Source organism: Heterodontus francisci, chromosome 7, assembly GCF_036365525.1.
Source record: "Heterodontus francisci isolate sHetFra1 chromosome 7, sHetFra1.hap1, whole genome shotgun sequence".
NCBI classification, from domain to species: domain Eukaryota; kingdom Metazoa; phylum Chordata; class Chondrichthyes; order Heterodontiformes; family Heterodontidae; genus Heterodontus; species Heterodontus francisci.
In genome coordinates, this window is record NC_090377.1 from 44,201,905 (window position 1) to 44,219,793 (window position 17,889).

A 17,889-nucleotide genomic window follows, 5' to 3' on the forward strand; every position below is an offset into this window, starting at 1 on the left:
GGAAGTTAGCATCATCAGAGCAGATGCGTCGGAGACGGAGAAACTGGGAGAATGGAATGGAGTCCTTATAGGAGGTAGGGTGTGAAGAAGTGTAGTCGAGGTAGCTGTGGGAGTCGGTGGGCTTATAATGGATATTGGTAGACAACCTATCCCCAGAGATGGAGACAGAGAAGTCGAGGAAGGGAAGGGAAGTGTCAGAGATGGACCATGTAAAGGTGAGAAGGGTGGAAATTGGAAGCAAAGTTGATAAAGTTTTCTAGTTCGGGGCGGGAGCAGGAAACGGCACCGATACAGTCATCAATGTACCGGAAAAAGAGTTGGGGGAGGGGGCCTGAGTAGGACTGGAACAAAGAATGCTTAACATATCCCACAAAAAGACAGGCATAACTAGGACCCATGCGGGTACCCATAGCGACACCTTTTACTTGAAGGAAATGCATGGAGTTGAAGGAGAAGTTGTTCAATGTGAGAACAAGTTCAGCCAGGCGGAGGAGGGTGGTGGTGGATGGGGACTGGTTGGGCCTCTGTTCCAGGAAGAAGCGGAGAGCCCTCAAACCATCCTGGTGGGGGATGGAGGTGTAGAGCGATTGGACGTCCATAGTGAAGAGGAGGCGGTTGGGACCAGGAAACTGGAAATTGTCAAAATGACGTAGGGCGTCAGAAGAGTCACGGATGTAGGTGGGAAGAGACTGGACCAGCGGAGAAAAGATAGAGTCTAGATAGGAAGAAATAAGTTCAGTGGGGCAGGAGCAGGCTGACACAATGGGTCTGCCGGGACAGTCCCGTTTGTGGATTTTGGGAAGGAGGTAGAAGCGTGCTGTCCGGGGTTGCGGGAATCTATTCTGTTAGCTGCTAGTTACAGTCTTGTATTTCATAGGCCAATTTTCCCATAATTTCATGTTATTAAGCTGTTCTGTTTATTTTTCAGTAAGAAATATGTTCAAACTTTCTCCACTAACTAATGCAAATGCTGGTTTACGCTGTTTACAATTAAAAATACTTTTTTGGACGTTATCAATGATTGTGGGAGGCCTTTCATCTTGTCCTATATCACATTTTTGCTGTTCCTAACATCACTCAAGAACACCCTATGAGTAATTAGAGTACCCTTCATGTAAATTCCTTCTCGGCATCTGTTCAAGGCATAGCTTAATGGAAGAGATTTATTAATTTGTTATCTAATCATAAAATCAACAAAATGACCATAAATATTCAGCGATAATCCTTTGGGTTTTTGAAGTTGTCTTTTATGCATGGAGCTCGTTATGAGATATTCTTACATGAAATTCATTGCATTTTCAAGTGTGAAAAGCTGATGGATGAATTGGAGGAAGAAAGATGTTTAAGGCTTGAAACTGAAAAGCGACTACGTGAAGTTACACTGGAGTCTGAAATTAGTACGTCTCAGATGCAAGCTTTGCAGGAACAGTTTGCCAGGTAAGAATGATCTGATATTGATGTGTAATCAAACCACTTAAGTAGTGAACCACATGTTACATCTACAGCATTTTGTCAAAGACATGTGTTTTGGCGACTCTTTTATTGGTTCAAATACCTAATTTCTTCTAAGAAATTTAGATCAGATCAAATCTAATATCTAGCAAAATCCAACTTTTGATAACATTATGTGAATTAAACTAATGTATTTGTGCTGATTTTAGCCAGGCTCACTTTAGGGTAGATTTGATTCTGGTGCTGATTTGACTCTACATGTATATAAGTTGAAGGCGGTCTTGCTAACACATTCAATCTGATATCTCCACTATGATGTCACCTGCACTATATTCACTCTGTACTTTCTGCCAAACTTTCTGGTCTGCTTTAAAATTAAAACAAGAATAGAAAATATACATTTTTACACCTATCCACATTAGATGCTGTAGGGGATAACTGTCTTGTTAGTCATCTGTATAACCTACAAGATTAGCACCAACTCAAATTGGCTTCAGAAAATATTGAATTAAATTGAATTTGACCATAATTCCAATATTAATAAAAATGCCATAGTTTACCCAGTTTAGATTTCTATTATGGGAATACATCTTGCATGAGGATTTTTATTAATGGTATATTAAAATTAGTTTGTTTATTCCATGTTTGTCTATGGACTTTGTTTGAAAATAATGAATGGGTTAGTTTAGTTAAAACTTAAATTGCTTACTCCATCTACCACGATGAACCTAGTAGTCTGGGTATCTGCCAATTCGATGGCAATATAATAGTGCATTTTGCCTTGCGATGGGGCTTCTTGGTAGATAGGTTGGGTATTTGGTCTGAACTCCTGAGAAGTCTTGGGGGAAGTCTTGGAGTATTCTCCCCCTTACAGGATTTGAGCATTCCTAATCAATGGACATGTTCTCCACCCAGGGCCAGAATTCATTTATGAGGATCTGGGAAGCTTTTACTGTAATTGTCCATCAATTCACTTACCCCAGTAGGATGGCAGTGCTCCTTTAAACTACTATATCTGCTATTGGAAACGCCTCAGGCGTTTTAGACTTCGTAGCCATCGTGAGACTGTAGGGGGCTGACAAATGAGACGTGTGATCTTCATTGAATTATGCTATCAATTTTTGTTGCACTTTCCTCTTGTTTTGGGTTGCATAATTTCAAGCGCTGCATTATTCAGCATGCATCAAGTAGAAATGTACTTGGACTTAATGCACACCTATAGTGGAGTTAAGGTTATGATTCTACCAGCCCCAATTGACTTTTGATTTGCTGATGGTCCAGCGAGTAATGTGTACTGCTGTTTTTCTGTATTTCTTGTTTGTGGAGAGAAGTTTCCATATGTGGTCTGGAGAAAAATGAGTAATTAACATTTGCCAGAGGGCAAATGGAATAATTCATTTAGCTCTCTAATAGTTGAAAGTTTCATTTTTACTACATATTGAATTTAGCAGTTTAATCAAATAGGCCTGTCTGATGTATCTGTGCTGGTATATTTAACACTACTAGGAGTTGGCACCATCTCATAAGGGTGTACAGATCCAGCTGGGCTTTGGATTGCCTGGATAGCATCTTTTTACTTTCCATTGCTGCTTTTCAGGCTTATATTGTTTCAGCCATTAGTTACTGCTTGACTCATATGAAAAATTTCAACCAAAACTAATTTGGATAAGCAACTATTCCCACAAAAACTTGACAGGCATTCAACTAATTCTCTTGATGTGTTATTTTGAAATCAGTGTTAAGGAATTAGACAGCGCATTTTATCTGAACGTGGATTTGACCTAAATGTACAATGAATGTTTTCCTTAATTTATTAATAGCACATGGTCAACTTGGTCAAATTATTTATCTGCGGCCATAACTTATCAGGTCTTTGTAACTGCAGAAATGCAGTGGTTTACATTCAGTGCTTCAAACGCCTGTTTGTGGCATCCATGCCAATTCTTGTTCTTTGCATTTGACCAGATTGTCTGCATTCTCGGCATTCCCATACTCACTCAGTTCAGGGCATCCTATAATTTTCTTCAATGTCTGTTTGATTGCATTCCTAATGTAAAGAGTCAAGGGCATCATTGCAATAGCTGTGTGATGCACCATTCAAAGGAAGTGTAGTTTGACAAAAGGCATCTTATAGTGGGCAGATGACTTAAATGAGGGTGGAAGGTGTCTTTGTTTGAAGTACACGCAAGAGAGTTCACTTCTCTGAGAATTACTGCTGGAGCAATGCCAATAAGTTGAAGGCATGCTTGGCATTGCAGTGGGCGGAACTGACAGAAATGGATTGTTTGACATATTTGCATTACTAATTTGCATATAATGAGCCCAAGAAGTGATGGAACACTTCTGGATCCAGGCCCCAAATTCTGCTTCCACCCCACATCGCCCACCCATCCCTCCCACCCTCACCACTACAGGAGCATTGTTACACTTATCCTTGGTCCCTTGAGTTTCAGGCCTGTTTATTTAATATTTAAAGTCAATTCTCTCATTCATTGGTTTCTTTGAGATTGAAAGATTTAGCAATCCTATTTCATTTTTTCTGGAAACATTTCCAGTATATTGTGCAACACTCAGTTTCTTTTATACCTGTTGAAAAAATAATTAACACAAAAAGTTGCTCATTCACCAACATGACATCAGGAGACAGCTATTTTCATTTCCAGTTTGTTGACTTTTCCTACCCAAGGAAAATTACTGATATTGAATATCACGATAAATTATGATATGTAGTGTTATGGTCAAGTGAGGAGGGGTTGAAGGGCTTCCTGTTTTTACCTCTCCTTGTTTGATCACAACAGGTTTAATTCTTTCTTAAAGTGGTCAATTCAGTAGGTGTTTGGTTCTTGTTATGATCGTAACCAGAACCAAGTCAGACAGGTTTTCTTGAGTTTAACAAAGAAAGAGGTTAACTTTATTGTACCTAAACAGAACTAATGAAAATAATAAACTATGCGCCAACTTTCATTCATTCACCCACACACGCTAGAGGTTTAAACACACTAATAGGTTACAGTGTGGGGAAAGGTAGATTTGTTGAGTTGGACTCCATAGCAAAAAGTCTGTGCCGTTTGGTAATTCGGCTGGCTTCCAGCTGAATTCACTGGACCTGAGACTTTTAGTTTGAAGAGGTAGATGACTGGTTCTGTGGATCTCTTGGAGACAGCGATGCAGATGATTTTCTTCGAAGGCATTTCCGATTGTAGCCAGAGTATGCAAAGGTGGTCAGTCAGTAGGCAGAGTTCGTAGTTTGTATGCTGAAATAGAGAGAGAAGGACTGCCACTTGGGTCTGCACATGTCAGAGTCCAGAAGTTTCTCCACTGCTGCAAAGAAACACAAGCTTAAAACCACGGATGGGAGAGGCCTGTCACTTGACAGTCACTCAGTCATTCAAGCATAGTACCTCGCAGCATTTCTTCTTGCTAAAAGAAAAAGAATCTTGAACTTAAAGTTCCCTTAAACTACCTGGGTATTAGTTTTTGCTGGGAAATGAGCAGACACTTCGTCTCCCTCCTCTCAGGCCTTACACTGTAGGATACAATGTTGCAAATTAGGTGGCCACCCTAAGCTGCCAGGATTGAAGAAAATTATCATTCAACAAAGCACATTGGCGTGACACCTCCTCACCACACACAATGAAATGTGATAACAGGAACATTTAATTGAGGTCGCAAATTATAAGTAAATTGCATTCTCACACTCATCAGTCTCATTGTCATGGCCATACTGTAGTTTTTTTTTCATTAGGATTGGGCATGAGCACAACTGGGGAACTCCAACTGCTTTGACTGGGCTCAGTCAGCTTGTGCTTCAGCATATACTGAATTTCCTCATGTATTTCTACAATACCTTCCTTTTCCAGTTTCACTATATCCGTGAACTCAACCCTGGATTCAAAGTTGTTCATAGCTTTGTGAAGGTTATCCAGTGCTTTTTGTACATGGTTTGTGCTCTACCAGGCCAACAGCTTGCTTTGCAGAGCACTTTGCAAACCAATTGTCACCTAGTAAAATGGTGCCTTCATTTGTGTGGATTCACTGTCCTGGCATAAATGGAAGTGGGCCAAATGGCATCATAACATCGTAACACACTTTGTTAGACAAAGTTTTAAACCTGCCTTGAAGTGCTTCATAGTCATTTTGTATTTTAACCCAGCGCTGGATTTGTTTCCTTGCAGCTTGAGATCACATATCAATTTCGTCCTGCATCTCGTCCTGTTCCGGCTCGTCCAGCATGGCCCACAGTTCCTCCACACATACCTTCTTGGGCTTAGGGTTTTCCTTTGGCTTATGAGTTATTCTGTGTCTCCCTTCAGAATTTAAATCTTTAATTTCTAGGTCTTTATTCTGAATTTCCTCCCAAACTGGGTCAGTTTCCTGGGACCTAGACGATAGGGATTTTGTTTTATGGGAGTGGTCTGACCTATATTCACATTGTGTAGGGTTAGGGTTGTGCACCCTGGTTTGTCCCTGCAGATCCTTCCAAATGCCGTGAGCAGCTTTGGTAGGTCTCCTCTCTGTTCTGCATTTAAATTGGAGAACACGGTGTCTAATTTCCCTAACATTTCAGTGTCAGCTAACCGGACGGTAGGAGGTTCGATTTGGGATTCCTCCAGGCCTCCCTCGACCTCGTCCTCACTGTCCCTTTCACCCTTCTCTTTCCTGACTGCCTGACAGACTTATGCTTGTTTGTCCCCTTCCCGGCTGTGACACCGTTTTAACATATTGATGTGGCACAGCCCTTGCTTTTTCCTATGATCTGGAGTGTCAATTATATAATTCACCTTGCTAATTCTCTTTACTACTCTGTACTGGCCATTGAACAGGGCTTTCAATGGTTCTCCCTGAATTGGTAATAGCACTAACACATGGTCTCCGGGCTGAAATGTGCTGGCCTTGGCATTTTTATCCGCCTGTCTTTTCATAGTTGTCAGGGAGGTTTTTAGGTGTTCTTGAGCCACTGCAAAGGATCTCGTGAGCTGTTCTCGGAACATGCAAAATGTAGCCTAACAGGGAAGATTTGCCCATGGGTCCCAAAAACCTCTCCTTAATTAGTTTTAGAGGACCTTTCACCCTGTGTTTATAAACTAATTCAAAGGAACTAAAGCCAGTGGACTCATTAGGTGAGTCCGTGGTAGCAAACAAAAGAAATCCCAGCCCTTTGTCCCAGTCATGGGGATACTCATCGCAGTATGCCCTGATCATTGTCTTTAGGGTCTGGTGGTCCTTCTCCAAAGCCCCGTGTGACTGTGGGTGGTCGGCTGAGGACTTTAGTTGGGTTATGCCCAGATTTCCCATGATCTTTTGAAAAATATTGGACATAAAATTTGTGCCCTGGTCCAACTGGATCTCAGCAGGCAGCCCATATCGGGTGAAGAATTGGATTAGCCTCTCCACCACTATCTTGGCAGAGATAGTTCTTAGAAGGATAGCCTCTGGAAATCGAATAGCCACATCCATAATGGTGAAAAAATAATGGTAGCTCCCTTGTTTTCGGCCGGGGCCTCACACAATCTCCCAACACTCTGCTGAATAGTTCCCCAAAAGCCAGTTTGGGAATTAGGGGTGCAAGTTTTATTGCAGGTTGAGGCTTCCCCACAACCTGACGTGTGGCAGCTCTTGTAGACCTCTACCATATCCTTGTGGAGTTGTGGCCAGTGAAAATGCTGTCCGATGCTGGCTTGGGTTTTTCTGATACCGACATGCTCGGCCATTGGAATCTCATGGGCTATTCTCAGTATTTCCCAACAGTACCTCAGTGGCACCACTACCTGGTGAATCACTGTCCACTCTTCAACTGTGAGTAGGTCTCAGAACAGTACTTAAAACAAAAGCTGCATCAGTGGCTCCATCAAAAGAAAATTTGAATGCTTACTGGGCTGTATACGAGTGACCTTTTAAAGACAGCCAGTGTGGCTGCTCAACGCTTGGTACAATTGGGCAGAGCTTGCACTGTGCACACTCCACGCATTTTGACCCGAAAATTGCAATCGAAGATTTATGACTGGCACAGGACTTCAGTTTACATATTTAATCAGCTTTCAGCCCATTTCAGCTGGAAGACTGTATGACCATTTACAGGCCTGTCTGAAAATTGCATCAGTTAAGTCTTGGGCACCAATGAGGTGGCTGAGGTGTTCCACCTCTCACTGTATCACCGCTGCCCCCCACACTGGCAACTCACCCAACCCAAGTTTTAATTACTGGCTGTCTATTTTTCAGGTGAGAAATGGGCCGTTGAAATTCATCTCCCAAGTTTCTTGTGCAGTGGTCACCACAAAGGCCAACATTATTACAGGCCCACTTGAAATGACAGATCTATACATGAAGATGCTGGATTTTAGACATTCTTAGCTGCTGCTTACTCAATCCTTAGTTTGAAGTACATTTGGTACTTTGCTCTCATTACTTACTGTCAAGGAATTAAAGATGTGGCTCAGAATGAGGTGATATATCTGACCATCTGACCAGAATTTCTTAACACAGCAGTGTTCCCAGTTGATTTTTTCCATTTGGCATGAAAGTGATATCTGATTCATATTCACTTCTTTCAAATTAGGAGGAAGTCAGTGTCAATATGTAAAAAGTATAAAGGGAGTTAATTTTTAAAAAATCTTATTAATGAATCAACTTTAGAGTAATGGTTTAATGCAGAAATGTATCAAAATAATTTTTGCCAAGGCTCAAGTATGTGGACCGGTGGAATTCCTGTCATAGTTACATTAGTTACAGCTAACATCCAGCACTTGTGTCCAATAGCAAAAATTGTTTGCATTCTTAACATTTATTCCACACCATAGAAATCATTAATGGTCTGCAAAATGTTTTATTGATTATTCTGGTGGTATGTTTTTCTGTATTTTTTTGTAACATCATAGGCTCATTGTGCCAGAACAGCACAGAAGAAGGCCATTCAGCCCACCAAGTCCATGCCAGCTCTCTGTTGAACAATCCAGTCAGTCACATTTCCCCACCCTATCCTGACAGTCTTGCAAGTTTATTTCCCTCATGTGCCCATCCAATTTTGTTTTGAAATCATTCATCGTCTCCGCTTCCACTACCCATGTCGGCAGCGGGTTCCAGGTCATTATCACTCATTGTGTAAAAAATGTTCTTCCTCACCTACACCCTTGCATCTCTTGCCCAAAAAACTTAATTCTCTGTCCCCCTAGTCCTTGCACCCAGCTTAAGAGAACAGCTTTTCTTCATCTACCTTATCTAAACCTGTCATAATGTACGCCTCTAGTAAATCTCTTTTCAACTTCCTTTACTTCAAGCTTTTCCAACCTGACCTTGCAGCTAACATTTCTCATCTTCGGAACCATTCTGGTGAATCTTCTCTGCACCCTTTCAAGGACCTTCACATGCTTCTTAAAATGTGGTTTCCAGAACTGGATGCATTATTCTAGTTGTGGCCTACCGAGAGCTTCATAGACGTTCAGCATAACCTCCCTGCTTTTGTACTCTGTATCGCTGTCTAAAAAGCCCAAGAACCGATATGCTTTGCTAATGACTCAATATTTCCTGCCACCTTCAAAGATCTATGCACATGAATCCCCAAGTCTTTCTGTCCTTGCATACTCTTTAGAACTGTGGCATTAAGTCTGTATTGCCTCTTCCTATCTATTCTGCCAAAACGCATCATCTCAGTTTTGTGTGTATTAAATTCCATCTGCCACTTGTCTGCCCATTCTACTAGCCTATTTATGTCCTGTTGCAGGTGGTTGGTATCATTCTCACTGTTTTCCACACCTTCAAGTTTGGCATCATAGGCAAATTTTGAAATTTTACTCTGTATTCCAATATCAATGCCATTTTATATATATCAAAAAATAATTTTTCAACAAAATCATTCATTCATCTAAAAAAGAATCTCAGAACTGTTGAATAATGCACAGATTTTAGATAGGAGATAATAGCAATCATATTGGTTAAATTAAGATTTGTCATTCACCAGATATCTTTGCTTAGTTTGTGCTTTTTCACAAAATGAATTTCTACCTTAAAAGCAGAGCAACCTTACAATGCAGACATTTTGAGTGGCATGGCTGTTTATTGAATAGGGTTATTAATCATTTTTCTTAATAAAAAGTGACAAACTAGTTGACTCTGAAAGGTTCCAGTAATCTGAATGCACCAGACATAGCTTTAAATATGATTTATCAAACACCATGAACAAAGGACTTAAGAACTGATGTCAGTATGTATCTATCTCTGCATGAAAGCAGTGGGCTGCAATTAGCATAATCAAGCTGGCATACGGTATTCTTGAACTTCACTTCCTTACTACCGTACATAAGCGAGGCCTTGACCTCTGTGTTTCTTGCAGAGAAAAAAGCAAAGTTTGCCCAAGGCTAGTTCAGATGCCTCTGGAGCATTGACCATGTGGAAAACATTACTGTTTGCTCTTCATGGCCTTTCTTCTCTGTACTTCCTAATCAGCATTTACATTATAAACTTTTTGCTCCCACTTAACTTGTATAAAAATATTACAAATGTATAAACTGAAAATGTGCAGACTCAAATTCATGGAATGTGATCTTGCCAGCACATAAGTATATACTTTCTTCAACAAAAAAGTCAAATTTAAAACATTCTAGCAATATTAAACATGACTAGACTATTAACGGAAATAGAAAATGTTGGAAATACAAGGTTAGTCAGCACCTGAAAGTAAAAAAATTAGTTCACATTTTGGCTGGAACCTTTCATCAGAATGCAATGAATATCATTGTAACATGGAAAGAAAAATTCCTGTTCACCTGGGTCCAGTCAGGAATATCACAAGATCTCTAAGAGCACATGCGCCATCCAACTAAGTTGGTCATGTGAATTGAATTCTAGCAGCCCCAAAACAAAATAGCTGAAACTAGGTAAAGGAGAAGTAAGAGAAGATGTGAAACTTGAATGACTAAACAGAAGAGAGAAACATGAAAAGCCTGGTTAAGACACAATGAAAGATGAGAACCAGAAAAGCACTAGATATTGACATTTAAAACTTTTCACTGTAAGTTGCCTTGTTGACTGCTGATTATACCATGTCTTAGGAGCCTAATGACAACATGGCTGCTTATGTTTCATTTGACTTGACCGTCTCTGAAATCTATGGCATGCTAGGAATAATTCCGTAATCTCGGTCTTCCAGAGAGGAGCTGCATTTGCAGAGTGTGTGGGTTGGAGAATCAGGTTACAGTGCTTTAGATATCACCAACCTCCATTTCCAGCATGTGTAGTTTCCTGCTGCAATTTTGCAATATAAAGTAAATACTAACAAACACAAAATGTATATACTTTTGTTCAGTTTAATATGTTTTCATTGTGCTGTATACAATTATACAACAAAGAGGAACTAACTCCTCCAGCATAAAAGCATTTAGGGGTAAATGGATAAATTTATCTTGTGGTTTTATTGATCTACACAGATCAGAAAGGTTCCAAGTTCAATTTCCGGTCTCTGCTGAGTTGGTTGATGCCAGTTGGACCACCAGTAGGGTGGCTACAATTGGTTTCAGTATAGCTGGGTTAGGGGGGGATTTGTGTATGTGTGGAAATAAAAAAATCAATTTCAGCTCTGATCCAGGGTTCTGATGACAGGTCATCGACCTGAAACATTAACTCTGTTTCTCTCTCCACAGATGCTGCCAGACTTGCTGAGTATTTCCAGCACTTCCTGTTTTTATTTCAGATTTCCAGCATCCACAGTATAATACTTTCATTTTCACCTCTGATGCACCCCCATGGTAAAATGCCTCCCTTGATTGACTGTTTAGGCGCCCATAGATAAAAGCCACTTGGCTGAGGTACCAGAGTACTGCAGATTCATGGGTTATTGCTTTCAGGAGAGGAAGCTTTAAAAGTGCAGTAAGGAGTAAAGTATATTTGCAGCTGTGATGGATTGTAGACAAAGATATCCACTTTCTGTTCTGTAGTGAGGCGTCATTATTTACACTAATGCAGAATCAATAGAGAGAAGAGGCTTGTCATAATGCCAGAAACAAAGTCATGTCACTAGCTATGTATAAAAAAAGTTGTTAATTTTAGCAAGGATTGAATGTTAGCTAGCTTAATGGAGTTTAATTTGACTGAAGGAGATGGCAATATTTTTGTTAATATGGGCTTTGACTGTAGTAATGTAGTGCTTGTATTTTTTTAATGTAATAGAAATCGGAAACATTAACGATAACAGACTTTTAACAAATGGATCTTTTGTGTGATGTTATGTGATAACTAGAATAATGGCACCTTTTAACTTAATGAAACTTCCCAAGGTGCTTCTCAGTGCCATTATATACAACAAAATATAACACTGAGCCACATAAGGGGATAGTAGCGCAGATGGCCAAAAGCTTGGTCAAAGAGGTAGGTTTTAAGGAATGTCTTAAAAGAGGAACGTGAGCTAGAGAGGCAAAAACATTTATAGAGGGAATTCCAGAGCTTGGAGCCTCGGGAGCTGAAGGCACAGCCACCAATAGTGGAGTGATTAAAATTAGGGATGCTCAAGAGGCCAGAATTAGAGGAGTACAGCTATTTCGGAGGGTTGAAGGGCTGGAGAAGATTTCAGAAATGGGGATGGGCAAGACCTTTGGAGGGATTTGTAAACAAGGATGATAATTCTAAAATCGAGATGTTGCTTAACCAGGAGCCAGTGTAGGTGAGCAGGTACTGGGGTGATAGGTGAATGGGATTTGGCATGAGTTAGGACTCAGACAGCAGAGTTTTGGATGACCTCAAGTTTACTGAGAGTAGAACATGGGAGACCAGCCAGGTGTGCATTAGAATAGTTGAGTTTAGAGGTAATAAAGGCATAGATGAGAGTTTCAACATTAGATGAACTGAGGCAGGATTGGAGTCTGATTATGTTAGAGGTGGAAAAAAGCAGTCTTACTGATTTTTATCCTGGGTTTCTTGAGAAGTGCCTGGGAGATTAATCTTTTATTCCTGGAGATCTTTGCACAATCCATGAGGGTTGACAGCCATAGCTATGGTGAATTTTATATAGGGTTCCATACACGGGGACTGTATAAATCCAGCCCTGTTTCTATGGGCTCTACATGATGTGAGTTTGGGGAGTATCAATTGAAATTTGATTGAGCATGGTTGGACCCACAGCACAATATTGCTATTAATTTGGCACTAAATTGACAGTCTGCTGTGAGAAGTAGAAAAATGTCACAATTGTTCAGTAGAGTTGAGTGAGATGTTATTGAAGTGCATTATTTTGGCAGAGTAGAGGTAGTTTTACACTGCATGTAACGTTATTAGACATGACTTAAGACTATTTGAAGACAATACTGGCTTCTCCAAATGGAAATGGTTAATTCTGCAGCTTTAACATCCCTCATGATGATGAGCAAAAAGTGTGGAGAACAGTCATTAACAAGTGTTAAATCATGCAAAATGAACAATAACATATCTATCTATTCCTTTATACTTGTAATCTGTGTGATCTTGTCAAGTTTATAGTTAATTAACATGTAGAAATTCAGAAAATGGAATTATATTTATTACTAGGTGAATTTACATAAATCGTGAGCAAGGTATGCAACAGAATTCCAGATTTTTCCAATTATATTATGGAGATCCAAATGTAGTAATAAGGAACAACATATTCTAATATTGTCTTCTGATACTCCATAAATCGTGATAAATCCTTTAAAATCTTTAATTTTAGTGCAATGATCATGTTTATTGTAACATAGCTCTGGTTGTATATATTATGTAACAGTGTCTTAGATTAAAGTCATTAAGAAGGCATCTGAAGATTTGAACTAGAATTGATTGAAAAAAATACCAGTTAGAGTGCTGTTTAGTCTGGTGATGCTTAAAAGATTTTTTTGTTTTCTTTAATGTACTCCTCGTATATGTCTGAAACACGTTGCCATTGCCCATAACAGTTCACTGTCCTGTATGATTGAGGCACTGTCGATTTATATGAAAGATGGGTCTGATTCCCATGCTGCTTTTTTTTCCTTGAGTAATCCCTGCTGGAGTTGCTTTGTTTCATGATTTGAATGTCTTTTTTTTTTGCCTTGAGTGGTGTATTGAATCCATGGAGCAAATTTTGTTTCCTGATATGATTATATTTTACAATTTATCAATTGTAGCATTATTAGGAAAGTAGCTTTCATATGAGATTATTTATCATGAAAAGAAGGGAGGGACCCCTTCCTCATCACATGATTAACTTTCCTGTTTTAGGCAGGGCTCCGGGTTTGAGCGACGAGTTATTTGGCAGTGGATTAAAGAGAGATTCTGTCTCCATGATGATGCAGGTCAGATGCTTGCAAATGTTTGGCGAGAAAGAAATATCCTTCCCACTAAAAGTGCAAAATACCACATGCTATATAGCTGGAAGCAATCTGTCATACAAGAATGAAGGGGGATGAAACTGTTGGTATAGCTTATCCCATATGTTCTGCATAGAATTGAAATTTATGAGTAATGACAGCTCCATGTGGACTAATTTTAAGTTGCACAGTATGAGACCAGTCTAATGCTCCTTTTTATATATGTAAAAAAAAAAGCAGATCAGTTCTTGTGCAGCTTTTGTAAGAAGTCACTTGTACCAGTCAGTGAGGGAACTGTACTGACTTTGTCTCAGAACCCATACAAGAAGGCAATCTCACTGATGTTCCTCACAGAAGAACCTGAGTTTAGGCTGAAGCTGAGAGAGGCTGTCTGCAGGTAGTAAGAGATTTCTAACAATACCTTCAATGGTTATCTGTTTGTCATAAAATATTTTTAATATGGGATATTTTCAATATGTTGTGTTAAAATGATGGGTTTAAAAATATCTGGGGCTTCTAACTCTAATGATTATTAAATGTGTTGTAATTCTTTGTTGAAATGCTGCTAACCTTCACTGAGAATTCAGACTGTGAAAATTTGGATAATTCTCCCTTCACTGGTTAGATTTCCCAGAATAATCTGCCAGTAAAAATAAGCACGAGTTCACAGTGAGAAACAAAACAGCAAATATAACCTTAACAGATCAGATCAGCATTTGTAGAGATATGTAAACATGGTAGTTTACAAATACTAAAAGAGCAGCATTGAACAATGGTGCCAGAAAACAATTGATTTAAAAAAAAAATGTAATGCACTTGTGCTTTATCCAATTAATGACACCAATCGAGTTTGATTACAGTTTACAGCAGTTTGGCTGAGGAGATATATTCGTCCCCATGCCTGTAACTTTTAATCTGAACTTCCTGCTTTTGTGGAGAGCCAGACTTCCTCTGTCAAACGTGTTTAGTTTCAATACTAAATCCGTTTTTTTAAAGGTGTTGTGCAGTTCCTCAAAATGTAACACAATGATTGCTGTGTTGAGTTTATGATGCACGTACGTTTTGTTCTACTCATACATTTTGTTCTACTCATACATTTTGTTCTCATTCTGTTCAAAAATATTCCATATAGATGCAGACTCAATATTTATTCTGTACTTTGTTTCAAAAGTAAATAAAAGCAAGGGACTTGTATCTGTGTAGTGAATTGGTGGTTGTTTGCAATCTGTTGTAGGCTTGAAAACTAGTTTTGAGGATGGGACAGGCACTTTTATGTTATTTCAATCTATTTTAAAACTATCTTTCATAGCACCTTTAGAGATGAACTTAACACAGTTTGTTACAGAGACAAGAATTTTCATTTAAGAGTCAGGTTTTTAAACATTGTAGTTTTTTTTTCAGCCATGCATAAGCGTATTTGCAATTTCTATTTTTTATTAGTTCTGATGATCTCGACTGTACTTGGACAAGTACAATGCCACTTATATTGATTTTGTACCCTAGCAACTGGCTATATCCTAAACAACACTGTGCACATGCATATAATTTTCATAGGAATCTTAATGCTCTTCTCTTACAATTGCTAAATGCAGTTTGCTAATCAGATAACAATAAAAGAGGACCAGCATAAGTTTAGGACATTTGTGTTTTGATTTTCATGTAAATAAGTTAATATTGCAATTATTTTGGGGTGGGCATGAGAAAAACATTGGTGCACCTCTTGAAGGTGGTTTTGTTTATGCCACAGTGAAAATTGCATGGCACTGAGGAAGGCTAAGTGTGCATGGACACTAGAACATTAGTGTCGCTGGAGCAAAATGGCATTCAGATTTCCTTCTTCAGGGATTTTCATTCTGTTTCAGTCCAGATTTGCCCTTTAGTTCAGTGACAAGTGCAAAGTGCTTTTACATCAGCCTTAGGGTTATAGTCTGAATGCACCCTAAAACGTTTGGAAGCTAGCTTGATTTAACTGTATGGCTTCAGCGTCAAAAATGTACACTACAACAGGAGTATAAATCACTTATTGTCACGTCATCAAATAGTTTAATTGGGGTGATGCATTCATATGAATTAATTCCTGGTCGTTCAATTGTTATTCACAACTGCCAGAAGAAATTCAACACTAAACTCCTTGCTCTTTGTTTTTTAAGCTCCAGTTTCCCCCCACTTACCTTCGTTCTCGTGAAAATGCTGACTTGTTCTTGGGTATGGTTCCACGGGCATTGGTTATCATATGGTATTTTCACCCAAGAAACTATTCTATGGGAGTTATGTTGGGCCATGTGCACCCACTTTTCAAGCACTTAGCAGCCTGCTAAGGCACCGAAATGGTGGGCAGAAAGTACGCGGTCACTTCTATCCAAAAGTGTGGCATCTGCTATATTGGGTAAAAACAAAAGAGGCATGCCACAACTGAAGCAGGTGTTATGTCGGCAAATAAAGGACCCAGCACCTGCTTCAGGTCCCTGTTGTAACACCTGAGGTAGCCTGCACTAGTTGCCTCAGGGAAAATTAATCCTAAACATCTCCTACATAAAGAAAAAGATAAGTACCTGGCATAAACACCATTCTGATCCCCAGGTCCCTCAACAGCACCTCACTCCTGCCCCCATCTCCCTCTCCCCCGACTTCCAAGGTATTGATCACTCCCTTAGAGAAATCATACCCAGGCACAATTTTGATAGGTTGTTAAAACCTAAAAACAGAAAAGAGGAAATGTCCACGTATGTGCATGATTCAGAAGGAGCCACTGGATAGCAATAAAGAACAGGAATTCTTTCTCATTGTTCCCCTTCTAGTTTAGTGGTCCATTTATAGGACCCAACAGTCATCATGACTGAGATTAGCTAACTGAGCACAGACCAGTAATTGAACTTTTGCCTCATTCTTTTAAAATATATATACATATGAACTTTGAGGTTAAAAAAAACTGAATTAGAATCTTATTCTAGCTGTACAAATACTGCATTCAGACTCGTTCAAGGACTAAGGGGATACTCTTAACTTGTTTGTTATAACAAGCCGCAGCTGTACCAGTGGGATGATATTGCTAGGCAACAAAGTTGATCAAACTGACACAGGGAAGTTACAAAGTTTTGGCAACATGGTACAATTCATTGACAGTTTTGTTCTGACTATATTTGAGACATTGTTCTTACTCGAAAATATAACTGTACAATTTTGAACGCTGAAGTATTGCCATCAAACCTGTTTAATGACCACTTTCTTTTAAAAGCTAATGGTTCCTCTTTATTTTGTAAGTAATTTGCTGCTCCCCTTCTTCCTCAGCCTCTACCCATGGCATCAGAGCAGCAGTCAGAATCAAAATCTTTAAGATTTCCACTTTGTGTGTGTTGTATCTTGTTTTATGTTTGGCAAACTCCATTGATTCAATCTCTCTTTTGCTCAGACTATTCAGTTTGGTCACTGGTTTAGCTAGTTGTGTCTGCTTCTAACTAATAGCTCACACCTCTTGGATGATCATCAGTTTTTCCAGTTAGTCTTTTTTAATAGTTTCTATACTTTTATTTTTGCCATGTAATGCAGGTCTCACATAATGCAGGTCTCACATGGCTGGTGACGGTCACAAAATAAACTCACTAAATTCACTATGGTCAGCAACTGGGAACCACAGCCCCCTCCCCATCCCAACCCCCGAGATCTTCACGATGACCATTCTCAGTGAATTGGGTAAGCTTATCTTTGGGGTTGCTGCAGGTTGAATAGGATCAGAGGTTTGAGAGCTGGCAGTCAGAGTGTGGCACAGAACCAATATTAAAACAACTTGTATGTGGTTGATAGATAGAGTTTTTTCTTTGTCTTAAGTCCCCAGTCAGCATTGTCAATTGTTCCACTGTTTTATAACCTTGAATCTGAGTTCATTCATTGACTTGTGAACAATCATGCTGCCTCTTGAGGTTGATCAGTTGTGAATTTTTAATATTGAAATCAAAATGAAATGCATGGTTTATTTTTTCAATGCTGTTAATATTAATGAATTATTTCATTTCAGATACTGTTTTCCTGTTTAATGCTTGGCCATAGGTGCAAAGGGGAACATTGAGTGAGGAGGATCACATGCCTGTAATAACATTATTTACATAGCACCTTTAACAAAATAAAATGCCCAAGCCCATTAAAGGAGCATTATGGA

The 17,889-nt window shown here is 39.3% G+C and overlaps 1 protein-coding gene across 18 annotated transcripts in view; it reads left to right on the forward strand.

Annotated features, from left to right (window-relative positions):
• LOC137371950 (nck-associated protein 5-like) overlaps nucleotides 1–17,889 on the forward strand; it is a 693,455-nt gene that overhangs the window by 280,874 nt on the left and 394,692 nt on the right. For 14 of the 18 annotated variants that reach the window (XM_068035093.1, XM_068035090.1, XM_068035092.1 and 11 more), the window contains one exon: nucleotides 1,304–1,437. The exons of 3 other annotated variants lie outside the window; for them this stretch is intronic. In XM_068035093.1, coding sequence (XP_067891194.1) covers nucleotides 1,304–1,437 — 134 coding nt within the window. Of the gene's footprint in view, nucleotides 1–1,303; nucleotides 1,438–13,716; nucleotides 14,134–17,889 lie in introns of those variants that run through there. One more of the 18 variants, XM_068035095.1, reaches the window with a different exon arrangement.